At 41.1% G+C, this 18,017-nt stretch overlaps 1 protein-coding gene across 1 annotated transcript in view; it reads right to left on the reverse strand.

The window, feature by feature from the left end:
* The window catches only part of GDF6 (growth differentiation factor 6), a 68,656-nt gene extending 58,083 nt beyond the window's left edge, over nucleotides 1-10,573 (reverse strand). The window contains exon 1 of the mRNA XM_040354741.1: nucleotides 10,243-10,573. Within this exon, the coding sequence (XP_040210675.1) occupies nucleotides 10,243-10,552 (310 nt within the window). The 5' untranslated portion in view covers nucleotides 10,553-10,573. The remainder of the gene's footprint in view (nucleotides 1-10,242) is intronic.
* Between the last annotated feature and the right edge of the window lie 7,444 nt (nucleotides 10,574-18,017).

Below are 18,017 nucleotides of genomic sequence, written 5' to 3' on the forward strand. Positions count from 1 at the left end.
TAATTCCACTTTAATGGTGGGGTCACACCTGTAATATTGGCATCAGTCTTCAAATGAGCTAAAATTGCCATGACCTCTACATACAACCCTGCCTTTAGGCATCAGCTAACTTTGCCTACATGATAATATATAGTTGTGAAAATTCACAGGAAAATTAGAAGGACGCTTAACTACCATAGGAAATAATAGTGGTGCCCTTGCATGTGCAACTTATGTGTATCTCCTACCTGACATCACATTGTGAGACATATGGGACAGGAGAGAATTTGCAAAATGAAGGAACCATCTTGAAGAACATAAAGACACTTGACAACCATGCAATAGTAAACATAATCATCTAAAATGCGATACAAAGTCAAAGACAGGGCTCATGCACATAGAACACACAAATTATGCAACAGATATAATGTTTATGTTCAGATAACTTTCACATGCAACTGACCCATTTCCATCCACAGCCAAAAGAATGCTCATTGAGGCCATCAAAAAAATGCAAGAGGGCTTTTATCTCATCCTGAAAAAAGAAACCTATCTAATTGAGTCGTTTTTTTGGAGGCTAATCTGTCTACAAACGGATTGACAGCCACCTCTCCCTGTGAAGCTCCCCATCCAGGAAGGAGGCATCCTGGCCTCACCAATTAGCTGGGAGGTGGGCAGTAAGAAGCAAGGACTTCACAGCAGCCGAAGTCCTCTTGAAGTTCTTGGGGACGTGCCATAGGCTGGTCCCCCCTTCATTACGGAAGACTAGACAATATTTGATATGTTATGACATGAACACTCAATTAGATCATGAGTTCAAATAGTCCAATCAGTGGCTTGATGCTAAGCAAAACTCAGAAGGTCCGGGACGAGGTCACAGCCTGTGACACATCAAATCACAATCAAGGAGTTAAAGTGAGGCTTTGGCTTAAGGGTCGTGGTGGCCGTGGAGAGTCTAGGAGAACATTCTCCCAAGCAACACCACATATTCCAATCTCATTCTAAGAAGAAAACTGTTGATTTACTAAAACTGGGGAGTGCAAAATTTGGTGCAACTGTGCATGACAATCAATCAGCTTCTAACTTCCGCTTGTTCAATTAAGCCTTCACAAAGAAATCTGGAAGCTGATTGGTTTCTTTGCAGAACTGCACCTGATTTTGAACACTCCAGTTTTAGTAAATCAGCTCAATGTTTTGTTGGTTTGCAACGCAAAAACGTTCAACGCTCTATAGCATTTCATTTCATTCTATGATGTTTCATAACGTGCTACGAAAAGATCTAGTAGTTCCATGACTGTATATACCATTTTTTGAAAACGTCTGAAGCAGAATTTGCACTTTAGCCTTTTGTGAGGATACATAAAAGCACAAGATTTTGCATGTGTTTAAAAAAAAACGCATGAAAACCCCTTTTGCACTTGTGCTGCCATTCATTGTTAATGCCACCCCAAACCCAGCAAAAAAAATGTGCTTTTTCTGCTCGCTGGAAATAAAGCAAAATTCATGGTTTAAAAAACGCACAAAGTTTGATGCTCAAACAAGTACATGAGCGATTTTTCTGCGTTTATGCTGCATTACCCTATGTTTATGGCGTAAAAACGTAAGAATGTGAGAAACGTAAGAAACGCAAAATGTGAATGCAGCCTAATAGTTTTATAACGTGCAATAACTTCTATGAAAATATCAAATAGTTATATGGCAGTTCATTGCCAATAGGGGGTTGATTTATTAAAACTGGAGAATGCACAATCTGGTGCAGCTGTGCATGGTAGCCAATCAGCTTCTAACTTCAACTTGTTCATTTAAAGGGGTTGTAAAGGTAAAAGTTTTTTCACCTTAATGCATTCTATGCATTAAGGTGAAAAAACATTTACTGATTGGAGGCCCCCCCCCCTTTACTTACCTGACCCCTCGAAAGTCCCGCGTCGTGAACATGCAGGCTTCTTGGCCGTCTTCCCGGCTCATTCATTGGTTGATTGAAAGCAGAGCAGCCATTGGCTCGCGATGCTGTCAATCACATCCAATGACGCGGCGCGCCCTGGGGCGGGGCCGAGTGATACAGTCGGCGGCTATGGCCACCGGCTGTATCACAGGAGCACGCCCGCAAAAACTCAACACCAAAGCCGAGACAGCCGCCGAGGGACCCCAGAAGACCAGGTTCGGGGGCCACTCTGTGCAAAACTAGCTGCACAGTGGAGGTAAGTATAACATGTTTGTTATTTAAAAAAAAAAAAAATTAAACTTTGACAAAAAAAACTGGAAGCTGATTGGTTTCTATGCAGAGCTGCATTCGATTTTACACTCTTTAGTAAATCAACCCTTATAGTTTTATGATGTTTCATAACAATATGACAATATTATTGTTTTGGGATGTTTCACAACCTTCTATGAAACCCTCTACAGTTCTATGATATTATATAACATTCTATAAAATCATATCCTATGAAGTTTTATGAGGAACTCTAAAATTTCTGATAGTTATATGACGTTTCAAAACGTTCTATGAAACGATCTAGAATCATATGACAATGCATAGCGTTCTATGAATAGTGTATAACGTTTAAAAACGTTCCAGAAAAAAAATAGTTCTATGGCGTTTCATACTGTTATATGAAAAGATCATTTGATGACGTTTCATAACATTCAATGAAACGATCCATTATATAATATTCCATGTACACCTCTGGTGTATGATGTTTAAAAAACGTTGTAAGAAAAGTTCTACAACGTTTTATAACTTTGTAAAAAAAAAAAGGTAAGTTCCATTGCGTTCTAAAAAATAAAAATAAAAAATTGTTCTATGACGTTTGATTACGTTCTATGAAGCCATCTAAAGAGTGCTATGATATTATATAACATTCTATGTAAACCTCCTGTTATGACGTTGAAAAAAAATAGTAAATCATAAAATTAGTTCTATAACTTTTTATAACTTTGTACAACAAATAAATAAACGTTCCATGACGTTCTAAAAAAAAACACTGGTTTCATGACGTTATATGAAGCCATCTTAAACTTTTCTATGACATCATAGAACAGTTCACGAAAATAGCTTTTTCATACAATTAAACGTCATAGAGAAATTAGCTGTTGAACGCTATGCAATGCATTTTTTTTTTATACAAGCTATGAAACGATTAGTTGTCTTTTGGGAACTTTGTGAAACGTCTTGGAACATTTTTGTTTTCTCAAAAAGTTATGAAAGTTTTAGAACGATTAGATACTTTAATATAACGTTATGAAATACATAGAACTAGCTATTTAATAGAACGTTATGAAATATCATAGAACTATTTTTCATAAAACGTTATGAAATATCATAGAACTGTTGAATATTTGATTAGAACGTTATGAAATGTCATAGAGCTGTTAGCTTTTTAATAGAACGTTATGAAATGTCATATAACTGTTAGCTTTTTCATAGAACGTTATGAAATATAGAACTGTTAGCTTTTTCATAGAACGTTATGAAATGTCATAGAACTGTTAGCTTTTTCATAGAACGTTATGAAATGTCATAGAACTGTTAGCTTTTTCATAGAACGTTATGAAATGTCATAGAACTGTTAGCTTTTTCATAGAACGTTATGAAATGTCAAAGAACTGTTAGCTTTTTCATAGAACGTTATAAAATGTCAAAGAACTGTTAGCTTTTTCATAGAACGTTATGAAATGTCATAGAACTGTTAGCTTTTTCATAGAACGTTATGAAATGTCATAGAACTGTTAGCTTTTTCATAGAACGTTATGAAATGTCATAGAACTGTTAGCTTTTTCATAGAACGTTATGAAATGTCATAGAACTGTTAGCTTTTTCATAGAACGTTATGAAATGTCATAGAACTGTTGAATATTTGAATAGAACGTTGTAAAATTTTATAGTGTCACTAGAGGTTTCCTCATTCTAGAATGTTTGATAACGATTTTGACGTCCTGCAACTTTTCATAAAATTACCAATGTCCTATAAGGATTCGGAACATTTCTGTGAAAATAAAGTACTTTGAAGTTTCTATTATATCACAAATAGTTAAACAAAAAAAAAAAAAAAAAAAAAAAAAAAAAGAAAAGGGGGGAAAAAAGAAAAAGAAAAAAAACAACAGCAAAAGTTCTATTATGTCTTATATGATTCCATAAAAAGAAAAAAGAAAAAATAACATCTTCAACATCCTATGAGGTTTCACAACATTCAATAAAAAAGAGAGAGAAAAAAACGGAAACAAAACCAAAACAACCTTGATAACGTTCTAAACTCAACATTCTAGGACGTTTCAGCGTTCTATGAAAAAAAAATCTCAACATTCAATGCCGTTTAATAACGATCTAAGAAATAATTAATCAAAATTTTATGACATCTGTAAAAAAAAAAAAAAAAAAAAAAAAAGAAACGCGTTCTGTGAGGTAAAACCCACAAAGCTCTATAGAAAAACGCAACTTAATAAAACCTACTATGATAACACATCACATCCTTCCATAACTGGTTTATATTATACTAGATCTGAATAGAAATGATGCTTGGTCAATTAAAAGGCATCTGTCAAAAAATACTTCTGCCTCAAAAAAAAAGAGAAAAATAAAAGAAAAATAAACACAAACTTAAAAAAAAAAAAAGGAGGATGCTCAGTTCAGACATCCTTTGATTGAAGCACGAAGCCCATACATTATTGTAGTCTCAGCCTTTTTACCCCTGTAAGATAATGGCTGTCTCCCAGCACATCACAAAGCAAGCCCTTTGGGCAAACAAGTCTTAACTGAGTTTTTTTTTTTTTTAAATGGAAACTGAGACTAAATAACCGGCTCATATAACTACAAAGAAACCATGTGGCTTTTCAAAGCAGAGTTTTGTCCTAAAATCAACATAAAATATAGTAAGTTAATTTGCTCTCCAGAGCTTTCAGCAGCTAATGAACCCCACTGACACAGCCCAGCTTGCTGCACCTAGACCCATCAGGTTGTCCTGGGCAGCCCCTATGGAGAGGTGGGCTGGAGAGAGGGGCAGTGAAAGAATTTACAACTTTTATTACAGCTCTGTTAATTAGTCTGCCTATAATGACTTGCAGGGGAAAAAAAACGAAATAAATACAAATCAATGGAGAGTATCACATTTTACGACTGGGATTAGAGTATAATAAAATATAATCACTCCTAGAATTAATTTCGGATACCATGCAATCTCTGAACACTTTTGGAACAGAATCTATAAATCAAAAGTGTGTGGCTGTGTTGGAGTTGTCGCATCTCGGATGATCCGGTGTGTACTTTATGGAGCTGTGTACATTGGGAACGTTTGACCTGTACATAAATCACATTTGTAATACAGCTTGCAGGCACAGCTTATACAAGCAAGGCTTGCTTCCCTACAAGGAGAGCCCCACTGTCCAACCAGCCATACTATTTCTTTTCTATATTAAGTATTGCACTTGTAAATATTGTTACAAACTTACAATATCTGTTACATTGTTTTTACATTTGTTATTAAACGAAATTCACCTCCCTGTCTTATCTAATTAGCTAGTTCAGGCTAAAACTCTTATCATCCCATGCTGGCTGCTGTATTCTTCAATAGCACTTCTAATACAGGGAGACCGGTGTGCTCAGATCTCCCAAGTACAGTTGAAAAAGATGAAGTTGGTTTTACTAAAGGTTGCAAGGATATGCTTTGTTAGATTAGTCAAATGTGGTGAAAATTCACTTTGCAAAGAATGCCTAATTATGTGCAGGGTAAAAAAAAAAGATGTTTGCTTGCACATGATTGGATGATGGAAGTCAACAGAGTTTCAACTCATAAGTGAAAATTCTCTTGAAAAGTGATCAGCCTTTAGTAAATTAACCCCAATGCCTCTTGCATTACAGGCATACCCCACGTTTAATATATATATATATATATATATATATATATATATATATATATATATATATATATATATATATATATATATATATATATATGTATGTCTATATATATATATATATAATGTTTTGCAGTAACATAAAAACATGGGGATGGGGGGGGGGGGGGGGTTTTACTAAAACTGGTGCGCACAGAATTTTGTACAGTTATGCAAAGAAACCAATCAGCTTCCAGGTTTTATTGTAAAAACTTAATTGAACAAGCTGAAGTTAGAAGCTCATTGGTTACTATGTATAGCTGAGCCAGATTTGGTAAATCTCCCCTATGAACTGTAAGTACAGGCATACCCCACTTTTAAGTACACAATGGGGTTTATTTACTAAAGATGGAAAGTGCAAGATCAGGCTCACTGCATAGAAACCAATCAGCTTCCAGGTTTTATTGTCAAAACTTAATTGAACAAGCTGAAGTTAGAAGCTCATTGGTTACTATGTACAGCTGAGCCAGATTTAGTAAATCTCCCCTTAGAACTGTAAGTACAGGCATACCCCACCTTTAAGTACACAATGGGGTTTATTTACTAAAGATGGAAAGTGCAAAATCAGGCTCACTGCATAGAAACCAATGAGCTTCCAGGTTTTATTACCAAAGCTTAGTTGAAGATGCTGGGGTTTGAAGCTCATTGGTTTCTATGCAGTGAGCCTGATTTTTCACTTTCCAGCTTTAGTAAATAAACCCCATTGTGTACTTAAAAGTGGGGGTATGCCTGTACTTACAGTTCATATGGGAGATTTACTAAATCATAGCTATACATAGTAACCAATGAGCTTCTAACTTCAGCTTGTTCAATTAAGTTTTGACAATAAAACCTGGAAGCTGATTGGTTTCTTTGCATAACTGTACAAAATTCTGTGTGCACCAGTTTTAGCAAATCTCCCCCCCCCCCCCAAATATTATATACACTAAGAAGTTGGGAATATTCACACAATAAATTCACTTCAAAGAGCCACTTATGTGAAAAGCAATTTCTGTCTGTGTATTTCCTCTGCTCATGATACACGAATTAAAGTGAAAAGTCACACAATTTACTATGTGAGCATTCACAATCCTTTAGTAAATCTCCTATCTCCATTAAAGCCAAACGTAGATTGACTTCCCTTTAAACTTCTCTTTCTATTGTCGCCTGTGTAATAATGGCGTTTTATCATCACTTCTCATATATAAGGAGATTTATTTCTAATCCTTTTTTCTCCTCTATATTTCCTATGGCTGCTTCTCCCATAATCTTCATGAACTCACTGATAAGATACGACTAGTTCGCAAATATTTGTTCTTATTCGGTTTAAACCTCTTTTATTTGTTTTAAAGCCGGACTAGATAAAAAAAGAAGGCTTCTCTGGGCTCCGGCAGGATAAGAGTGAAGCACAAAACAATCAGCTTCTCCCTCCATTGTTTGTGGTTATCAGGAGCCGGCACAGTGGCTGTGCCATGCCGGGGACAATTCCATCACCCTTCTGGGAGCTGGAGAACCATAGGGTGCTGATTGCATTATCGGACCTGGGGGTGACAGCTTGGAGACTGCAGGCAGGCTTGGCTTCTACACAGGCAGGGAATTAGCTAGAATTGCTGGCATTTGTAGTGCCACAATTATAAGACTCAACAAAAGCAAAGGAGGAGTGAGGACAGTCCATTGTAGTATATTGCTAATTAATTGCATCAGTGCTACTGCCTTATATTAGTATTATTCAGTATTGTATTGTATTAGTGCTACTGCCTTCTTATCTTAGTAGTATTCAGTATTGTATCGGCTACTACTTTATATTGGCAGTATACTGGAATTACATTGTATCAGTTATTGCCTTAGTATTCGGTATTGTATCAGTGCTACACTGTGTATTAGTATTATACTGGTATTGTAAGTGCTACACTGTGTATTAGTATTATACTGGTATTGTATTGTATCAGTGCTACACTGTGTATTAGTATTATACTGGTATTGTGTTGTATCAGTGCTACACTGTGTATTAGTATTATACTGGTATTGTTTTGTATCAGTGCTACACTGTGTATTAGTATTATACTGGTATTGTATTGTATCAGTGCTACACTGTGTATTAGTATTATACTGGTATTGTCAGTGCTACACTGTGTATTAGTATTATACTGGTATTGTATTGTATCAGTGCTACACTGTGTATTAGAATTATACTGGTATTGTATTGTATCAGTGCTACACTGTGTATTAGTATTATACTGGTATTGTATTGTATCAGTGCTACACTGTGTATTAGTATTATACTGGTATTGTCAGTGCTACACTGTGTATTAGTATTATACTGGTATTGTATTGTATCAGTGCTACACTGTGTATTAGGATTATACTGGTATTGTACGTGCTACACTGTGTATTAGTATTATACTGGTATTGTATGGTAGCAGTGCTACACTGTGTATTAGTATTATACTGGTAGTGCTACACTGTGTATTAGTATTATACTGGTATTGTAAGTGCTACACTGTGTATTATAATTATACTGGTATTGTAAGTGCTACACTGTGTATTAGAATTATACTTTTATTGTATTGTATCAGTGCTACACTGTGTATTAGAATTATACTGGTATTGTATTGTATCAGTGCTGCTGCTGCTGTATAGTCAGTATTGTATCAGCTACATCTATCTATTGGCAGTATCCTAGAATTACATTGTATTCGTTATGCCTTCTTCCTTTTTTATTATTAGTTTACTAATGTTGCATTGTATCTTATATTCCCTTATAATCATACAAGTACATTCATGGAAAGCATCGCTGATCTCTACACAAGGAGGGACAGTTAGCAAAGGAGCCCTGTACCATAACCCCCCTCCAAATCCATTACACTAATGCCAGGGTGCAAACACCTATTCACTGTAGATGATAGATAGATAGATAGATAGATAGATAGATAGATAGATAGATAGATAGATAGATAGATAGATAGATAGATAGATAGATAGATAGATAGATAGATAGATAGATAGAGAGATCATCAGAGATAGGATGGCCATACACTATAAACATTTCTTATTCAATTTCCTTTAGATTTACCTTCAACTATGTAGTGCAAGGTCCTGCCTGATTGCATACAGATTGAAAGTGTAGATAGATAGATAGATAGATAGATAGATAGATAGATAGATAGATAGATAGATAGAAGATGGATAATTAGAGATAGATGGGTAGATAATTAGTGATTGATAGACAGAAAGAAAGAAATATATAGATATAATATTTGCCCTCAACTACCAAGGTTGATAGATAAATCATTTGCTTCTCTCCAGCTTGGATCAGACAGCATACACCCCTTTCACCCGTTAATATAAAAATGCCCCTGTCCTATAGGGTCCCTGTCCTATAAGATCCCTGTCATATGGGGCCCCTGTCCTAAGGGTCACTGTCCTATGAGGTCCCTGTCCTATGGGGTCCCTGTCCTATGGGTCACTGTCCTATGGGGTCCCTGTCCTATGGGTCACTGTCCTATGGGGTCCCTGTCCTATGGGTCACTGTCCTATGGGGTCCCTGTTCTATGGGTCCCTGTCCTATGGGGTCCCTGTCCTATGGGGTCCCTGTCCTATGGGTCCCTGTCCTATCGGGTCCCAGTCCTATAGGGTCCAAGTCCTATGGGTCACTGTCCTATGGGGTCCCTGTCCTATGGGGTCCCTGCCCTATGGGGTCCCTGTCCTTCGGGTCCCAGTCCTATAGGGTCCAAGTCCTATAGGACCCCTGTCCTAGGGTCCATGTCTTATGGGTCCCTGTCCTATAGGGCACCTGTGCAGCTGTACAATCTGCCCCTGGTAACATCAATAGCAATCCCTGTACAGAACAAAGTGCAGCTCTATGATCCGCACTTATGGTCCTGCTGTTTAGGGACCAGCATGGAAATGCTTGGACTTATAGTTCTACAGATGCAGGTGATGTGATTTTCAGTCATCCATTTCTGTGCCATGTATACATTGCTCTTATACATAACACCAGTGCTACACCTATTAGCCCCTATGGTGCGGATTGTCACTGCCCACAGCAGTAATAATTACAGTATATCATTGCAGTCAGTGCCTGTTCCCCCAGCTGTCATGTTAGCATAGACTCAGCAGGACATGCTGGGATGTGTAGTCCCCCAGGGCTTGTGAATCAGACAATCAGTAAGTGACTGGGCACAATGATAAGTACAGCACACCTCTACAGAAGCAGAACTCACAATACATGAATTATAGGCACTCATGCTGCCTTGGTGGCAGCCTTGCTGGGACTTGTAGTTCACCCCTGTCAGGCACAGAGCTGGTGACAATGTGATGCCAGTGTGTGCCCTAGGAGAGGTGCCCCATCCTCCTCATACAATGACAGCAGTAAAGCTCAGCTAGCTATAGGCTTACCCCGGGACTTGTCCACAAAGCTGGTGATTGTGTTGGCAGACTTGGAGGACTGGAAGAAGCTGGCATTGATCCCAAGTTTTTCAGCTGTGGAGAAAGTCCTGTAAATGGACATCATGTATTCATGGGGCACCACTGGCACTGCCCGGGCCATCTCCCGGCTCTCTGCTGCCAGCACCTTGCTGCCCTCTCTGCGCTGCCTTGTCATCCCTCTCTGTCCGCTGGGGATGGATGCCTGCTGGGCACAGGGTACGTCCCATAGGAAGAAGCAGAGGAGGAGAGCTGCATGGAGGGTGCTCCGGGATTTATCCATTGCATTAGACTCCAGCGGAGGACTGACTGGGAGCGCGCTCTACTCCTCCGATCATCTCTGCTGCTAGGGAGGGCGAGGGGCGGCACGCCCCCTAGTGCACGCCCCACACTGCGCACACCGGCTGGCCCGGATCAGCTGCTGGCTGCGAGGTGAGCGGACCGCAGGATCAGCACTGTACGGAGCTCATATACTGATCACTGTACGGAGCTCATATACTGATCACTGTACGGAGCTCATACCATATATACTGGTCACTGTACGGAGCTCATACCATATATACTGATCACTGTACGGAGCTCATATACCATATATACTGATCACTGTACGGAGCTCATACCATATACTAATCACTGTACGGAGCTCATATACCATATATACTGATCACTGTACGGAGCTCATACCATATACTGATCACTGTACGGAGCTCATACCATATACTAATCACTGTACGGAGCTCATACCATATACCGATCACTGTACGGAGCTCATACCATATATACTGATCACTGTACGGAGCTCATACCATATACTGATCACTGTACGGGGCTCATACCATATACTAATCACTGTACGGAGCTCATACCATATACCGATCACTGTACGGAGCTCATACCATATACTGATCACTGTACGGAGCTCATACCATATACTGATCACTGTACGGGGCTCATACCATATACTGATCACTGTACGGGGCTCATACCATATACTGATCACTGTACGGGGCTCATACCATATACTGATCACTGTACGGAGCTCATACCATATACTGATCACTGTACGGGGCTCATACCATATACTGATCACTGTACGGGGCTCATACCATATACTGATCACTGTACGGGGCTCATACCATATACTGATCACTGTACGGAGCTCATACCATATACTGATCACTGTACAGGGCTCATCTGATCACTGTACGGAGCTCATACCATATACTGATCACTGTACGGAGCTCATACCATATACTGATCGCTGTACGGAGCTCATGCCATATACTGATCACTGTACGGAGCTCATACCATATATACTGATCACTGTACGGAGCTCATACCATATACTGATCACTGTACGGGGCTCATACCATATACTGATCACTGTACGGAGCTCATACCATATACTGATCACTGTACGGGCTCATATACTGATCACTGTACGGAGCTCATACCATATACTGATCACTGTACGGAGCTCATATACTGATCACTGTACGGAGCTCATACCATATAAACTGATCACTGTACTGAGCTCATACCATATACTGGTCACTGTACGGAGCTCATATACCATATATACTGATCACTGTACGGAGCTCATGCCATATACTGATCACTGTACGGAGCTCATACCATATACTGATCACTGTACGGAGCTCATACCATATACTGATCACAGAGCTCATACCATATACTGATCACTGTACGGAGCTCATGCCGTATACTGATCACTGTACGGAGCTCATACCATATACTGATCGCTGTACGGAGCTCTTGCCATATACTGATCACTGTACGGAGCTCATACCATATACTGATCACTGTACGGAGCTCATACCATATACTGATCACTGTACGGGGCTCATACCATATACTGATCACTGTACGGGGCTCATATACTGATCACTGTACGGAGCTCATACCATATACTGATCACTGTACGGAGCTCATACCATATATACTGATCACTGTACGGGCTCATATACTGATCATTGTACGGAGCTCATACCATATACTGATCACTGTACGGAGCTCATATACTGATCACTGTACGGAGCTCATACCATATAAACTGATCACTGTACTGAGCTCATACCATATACTGGTCACTGTACGGAGCTCATATACCATATATACTGATCACTGTACGGAGCTCATGCCATATACTGATCACTGTACGGAGCTCATACCATATACTGATCACTGTACGGAGCTCATACCATATACTGATCACAGAGCTCATACCATATACTGATCACTGTACGGAGCTCATGCCGTATACTGATCACTGTACGGAGCTCATACCATATACTGATCGCTGTACGGAGCTCTTGCCATATACTGATCACTGTACGGAGCTCATACCATATACTGATCACTGTACGGAGCTCATACCATATACTGATCACTGTACGGGGCTCATACCATATACTGATCACTGTACGGAGCTCATATCATATACTGATCACTGTACAGAGCTCATGCCATATCATACCATACCGTCCATATACTGACCACTGTACGGGGCTCATACCATATAATAACCCTGATCACTGTACGGGGGCTCATACCATATACTGACCCTAATCACTGTACGGGGCTCGTATCATACCAAATACTAACCCTGATTACTGGGCTCATACCATCATACCATATACTGATCACTGTGTGGTGCTCTTACGATATACTGATCACTCTATGGGGCTGTGCCTATCAAACGCAGCCACTGTGCCCATCAAATGCAGCCACTGTGCCCATCAAGCGCAGCCACTGTGCCCATTAAACACAGCTAATGTACCCATCAATAGCCCCTGTTCATTTAACAGTCCACATTCAGTGAAAGTTCATGCACTGCAAAGTTGGTTAATGAGCTTGTTGCACAAATCACTTTATTACACTTTATTAATGATATCTATGGCTATGCATATTTATAATCTATTTAATCCATATTGAGCACTACATTTGATGCCTGGCAGGCTGGCACACACACACAATCGCACATGATGACTTAAAAGTTTTAAGTCATCATCATGTGCGATTGTGTGTGTGCCAGGCATCAAAATATAGTCCTCAATATGGATTAAATAGATTATAAATATGCATAGCCATAGATATCATTAATAAAGTGTAATAAAGTGATTTGTGCAACAGCTGTTCACAAATCACTTTATAACAGCTTATTTCTGATATGGCTATGCATATTTATTTAATCCACTGAGCATTATATTTTGCTGCTTGCTTCTGGTTGGCAGTTGGCACACATGAATATGATGACGAGGATCAAGTAGTACCTGGCTGATATCCTTGGTGCTCCTGCTGGGGCCGGGGGTTCCCCATCGTGCCACCATACATTCCTTTTCTCCTGTCCTCTCTTCTCCTCACCTCATGTCCCATTCCCCGCTCTGGGGATAAGATGATAGGGTAGGCAGAGCATTAGGCTCCGCCTCCGCCACTGTTACACTACCCTACGTGGATCCAGTCTGGCCAATCATCAGCCGTCATGGGGGCACCTGTCACTCCCCTCCCCAGGCAGAAAGAGAAATATTAGCAATTGCTGTGCTGGCGCCAGGTTCCAGCAGGGCGGCCGCGGCGCCGGGAGATTAGTGCCGGAGGCGGCCGCAGGAGGACGGGTGGGGGTATTTTCATTCGGGGGGGGGTGGCTTTTTGCTGCCCCCCCCCCCCCCCGTGGTGCCCATGGTACTTGACATGGCTGCCATACCCTAGATACGCCACTGCTGATCATTGTACGGGGCTTATACCATATACTGATCACTATACAGGGATCATACCATATACTAACCCTGATCACTGTACCGGGCTCATATTAGATACTGATCACTATACAGAGCTCATACCATATACTAACCCTAATCACTGTACGGGGCTCATATCATATACTGATCACTGTATGGGGCTCTTCATACCATACATACCATACCATACACTGACCCTGATTACTGTAATGGGCTCATACCATACATACCATGCCATATACTAACCCTGATCACTGTATGGGGCTCATACCATATAATAACCCTGATCACTGTATGGTGCTCATACCATACATACCATACCATTTACTACCCCTGATCACTGTATGGGGCTCATACCATATACTCACCCTGAATCACTGTACAGGCTCATACCATATACTCACCCTGATCACTGTACGGGGCTCATACCATACCATATTAGGTGTGGCCAGTCCATTAAGGGTGCACCGACGCCGCCCCCTCTCTCCAGCCACCCCCTCTATGACTAATGGATGGATTCATGCATAGCATTAATCTTTCCATGGCTGCCGCTGCCCCCCTCTATTCAGTTGTCCGGCCCCTTTTCAGACGCTGGACGCCTGAATTCCAGTGGCGGGGGTGTTTTTTTAAAGCACCTGATTAGAACCAATCTAATAGGCTTAAAAAAAGGTGGACTTGGAGCGCAAAGCATTGCACTCACAGTCCACCCAGATGTGTTAGAAAAGCAAAGTCAGGTAGCGTGGGTCTAATACCCATCATCTGATTGGCTGAAGGCACAGGCGCCCCGATTGGACACCTAGCAGACCGAAGAAGAGAGGAGGGGAAAGCATGGGGGACACAGGAGCCATCCCACAGCTCGTCGCTGTCACCCGCTGCCTGACCCGCCACTAAGATAGGGTAAGTGCCTGTGTGGGTGGGGGTCACAGTGACAGCATTTGATGGAAACAAGTGGCTGCATATAATGGGCACAAGTGGCAGCATTTGATGGGAACAAGTGGCTGCATTTGATGGGCACAATCGCTGCATATGATGGGCACAGTGGTTGCATATGATGGGCACAGTGGCTGCATTTGATGGTCACAAGTGGCTGCATATGATGGGCACAATGGCTGCATATGATGGGCACAATGGCTGCATATGATGGGCACAAGTGGCTGCATTTGATGGGCACAATCGCTGCATATGATGGGCACAGTGGTTGCATATGATGGGCACAGTGGCTGCATTTGATGGTCACAAGTGGCTGCATATGATGGGCACAATGGCTGCATATGATGGGCACAATGGCTGCATATGATGGGCACAAGTGGCTGCATATGATGGGCACAGGTGGCTGAATATGACGAGCACAAGTGGCTGCATATGATGGGTACAATTGACTACACTTGATGGGCACAATTTTCTGCATATGATGGACACCAGTGGCTGCATATGATGGGCACAGTATCTGCATATGATGGGCACAGTGTCTGGATATGATGGACACAGTGGCTGCATTTGATGGGGCACAAGTGGCTGCTCGTGATGGGCATAATGGCTGCATATGATGGACACAGTTGCTGCATTTGATGGGCACAATGGCTGCATATGATGGGCACAATGGCTGAAATTGATGGCACAGTGGCTGCATTTGATGGGCACAGTGAGGCTGCAACTGATGTTTTTTTCCCCAGTATTTTTCAGTTTGTTTGCACCCCCCAAAAAATGTTGCGCACTAGCCGCCACTGTACCATATACTACTTGGTAATGCTGGACAGTGACTGTGCTTAAAGCATTTGTTACCCCAACACTTCATATTCCTGATATGTGCCTGCTGTACCATGTACTTGTATGAGAAAGTATCCTGTTCTCTTTGTATTGCTTTCTTTACATGAATTCTCCCCTCACAGCTCAGCGTGCTGCTGCTTCTCCTCCCCCAGTTCTTATGCAGATGAGAACAGAGGGAATGTGATCACTTATAAGTGTATTTTTTATTTCTATACACAAATGTTTTGCCTTTCATTTCTATTTTAAACAAAATGGGTTGTTTTACAAGGTGATCATTTACAATTGCTTTAACTGCCTTCTAGAGGTGTTTGTTTTCCCTGATGTTCCTCTACCACTCCATTATTGCAGAAGAAAATCCTATTTCATAATAGATCACACTTTATTAACCACTTCCCGCCAGCCGTATGCAGAATGATGGCTGGGAAGTGGTTCTGTTATCCTGACTGGGCATCATATGACGTCCAGCAGGATAACATGCTGGCACGCGCCCGTGAGGGCACGATTGCGAGTGCGGTGTGTCACTGTGGCCCGGATTCTCGTAGAATGGCGTATCTTTGTGCGGGCGTAACGTATCCTATTTACGTTACGCCTCCGCAACTTTTACAGGCAAGTGCCGTATACTCAAACAAAAGTTGCGGCGGCGTATCGTAAATAGGCCGGCGTAAGCCCGCCTAATTCAAATGTGGTAGATGTGGGCGTGTGTTATGTAAATTTTATGTGACCCCACGTAAATGACGCTTTTTACGAACGGCGCATGCGCTGTCTGTGAAAGTATCCCAGTGCGCATGCTCCAAATTAACCCGCAAGAAGCCAATGCTTTCGACGTGAAAGTAAATGACGGCCAGCCCTATTCGCGAACGATTTACGCAAACGACGTAAAATTTTCTAAATTCTACACAGGAACGACGTCCATACTTAACATTGGTACGCCGCATGTACGCCTCATATAGCAGGGGTAACTTTACGCCGGGAAAAGCCTAAGGTAAACGGCGTATCTGTACTGCGTCGGCCGGGCGTACATCGTGAATTCGCGTATCTAGCTGATTTACATATTTCTAGGCGTAAATCAGCGTACACGCCCCTAGCGGCCAGCGTAAATATGCAGTTAAGATACGACGGCGTAAGAGACTTACACCGGTCGGATCTAATACAAATCTATGCGTAACTGATTCTAAGAATCAGGCGCATAGATACGACGGCTCGGACTCAGAGTTACGACGGCGTATCTGGAGATACGCCGGCGTAACTCGTACGAGAATCCGGGCCTGTATCTCCAATCATGGTAAGAAGCCTTCTTACCACGTGATCAGCTGATCATGGCGTGAACCAGGAAGTAGCATTTCTCGTTTCAAGCTGTCAGGGAGAGCCGATCGATGGCTCTCCCTGTCAGAGGGGGGGGGGGGGGTGGGGTCTGTGCTGATAATCAGCACATTGATTATCAGCACAGCCTCCTCAGATGTGCCACAAAACCTTTTAAAATGTGAAAAAAAGGGGGGGGGAAGGGTAAAAACCCTGGGACTTTAGACAGTGTCCAATTCATTTGGGTAGGAATACAGTAACAGCATTTGGGGTTTAAATTTTTATAATAAAAGTAAAAAACAAGCACAGTTTAAAAACCATCTTCATGTAATACATGACACTTTTGCCAAGCGCATAGAGGGCTGCAGTAAAATCGCTCTACATGTTTCGCTTGGGTGAGCTTCTTCAGGCGCTTCGATGTTAATGCAGGTTATGCTGAAAATCACATAAAATCACATAAAAAGGAACATATAAAAAGGAACATATAAAAGGAACACATAACGGATTGAACAAGTTAGTTTGAAGAATAACATTCAAACAATATATCAACCTGCTGGTATTATTGGCTGTAATAACCAAATATAAAATCATCAAAGGGTATTTATAACTAATAATCAAAAAATGAATGAAACATAAATAATAATTGGAGTGCGAGCTAAGCAAATCTCACCTAGGCAGCCAATCACAACCAGTGTAGGGATGGTCAAAAAATTATCTGCAAGACCTCATAAAAGTCCAAAACCAAAACATCCAGGCACAGCCACTCATTCACAAGGGCCACAAGAGGGAAAGAGCATTTGTTGTCCCTAGAGTATGAGTATAATAGGAGACCATGTAAAGGGAACTACATGGAATCACAAAAGTATAGCTATTGTCCAAAAGTGAGCATGAATATTCCTTTAAGACCAAATGCGGACTAGATAAGAA

Source organism: Rana temporaria, chromosome 5, assembly GCF_905171775.1.
Source record: "Rana temporaria chromosome 5, aRanTem1.1, whole genome shotgun sequence".
Lineage (NCBI taxonomy): Eukaryota > Metazoa > Chordata > Amphibia > Anura > Ranidae > Rana > Rana temporaria.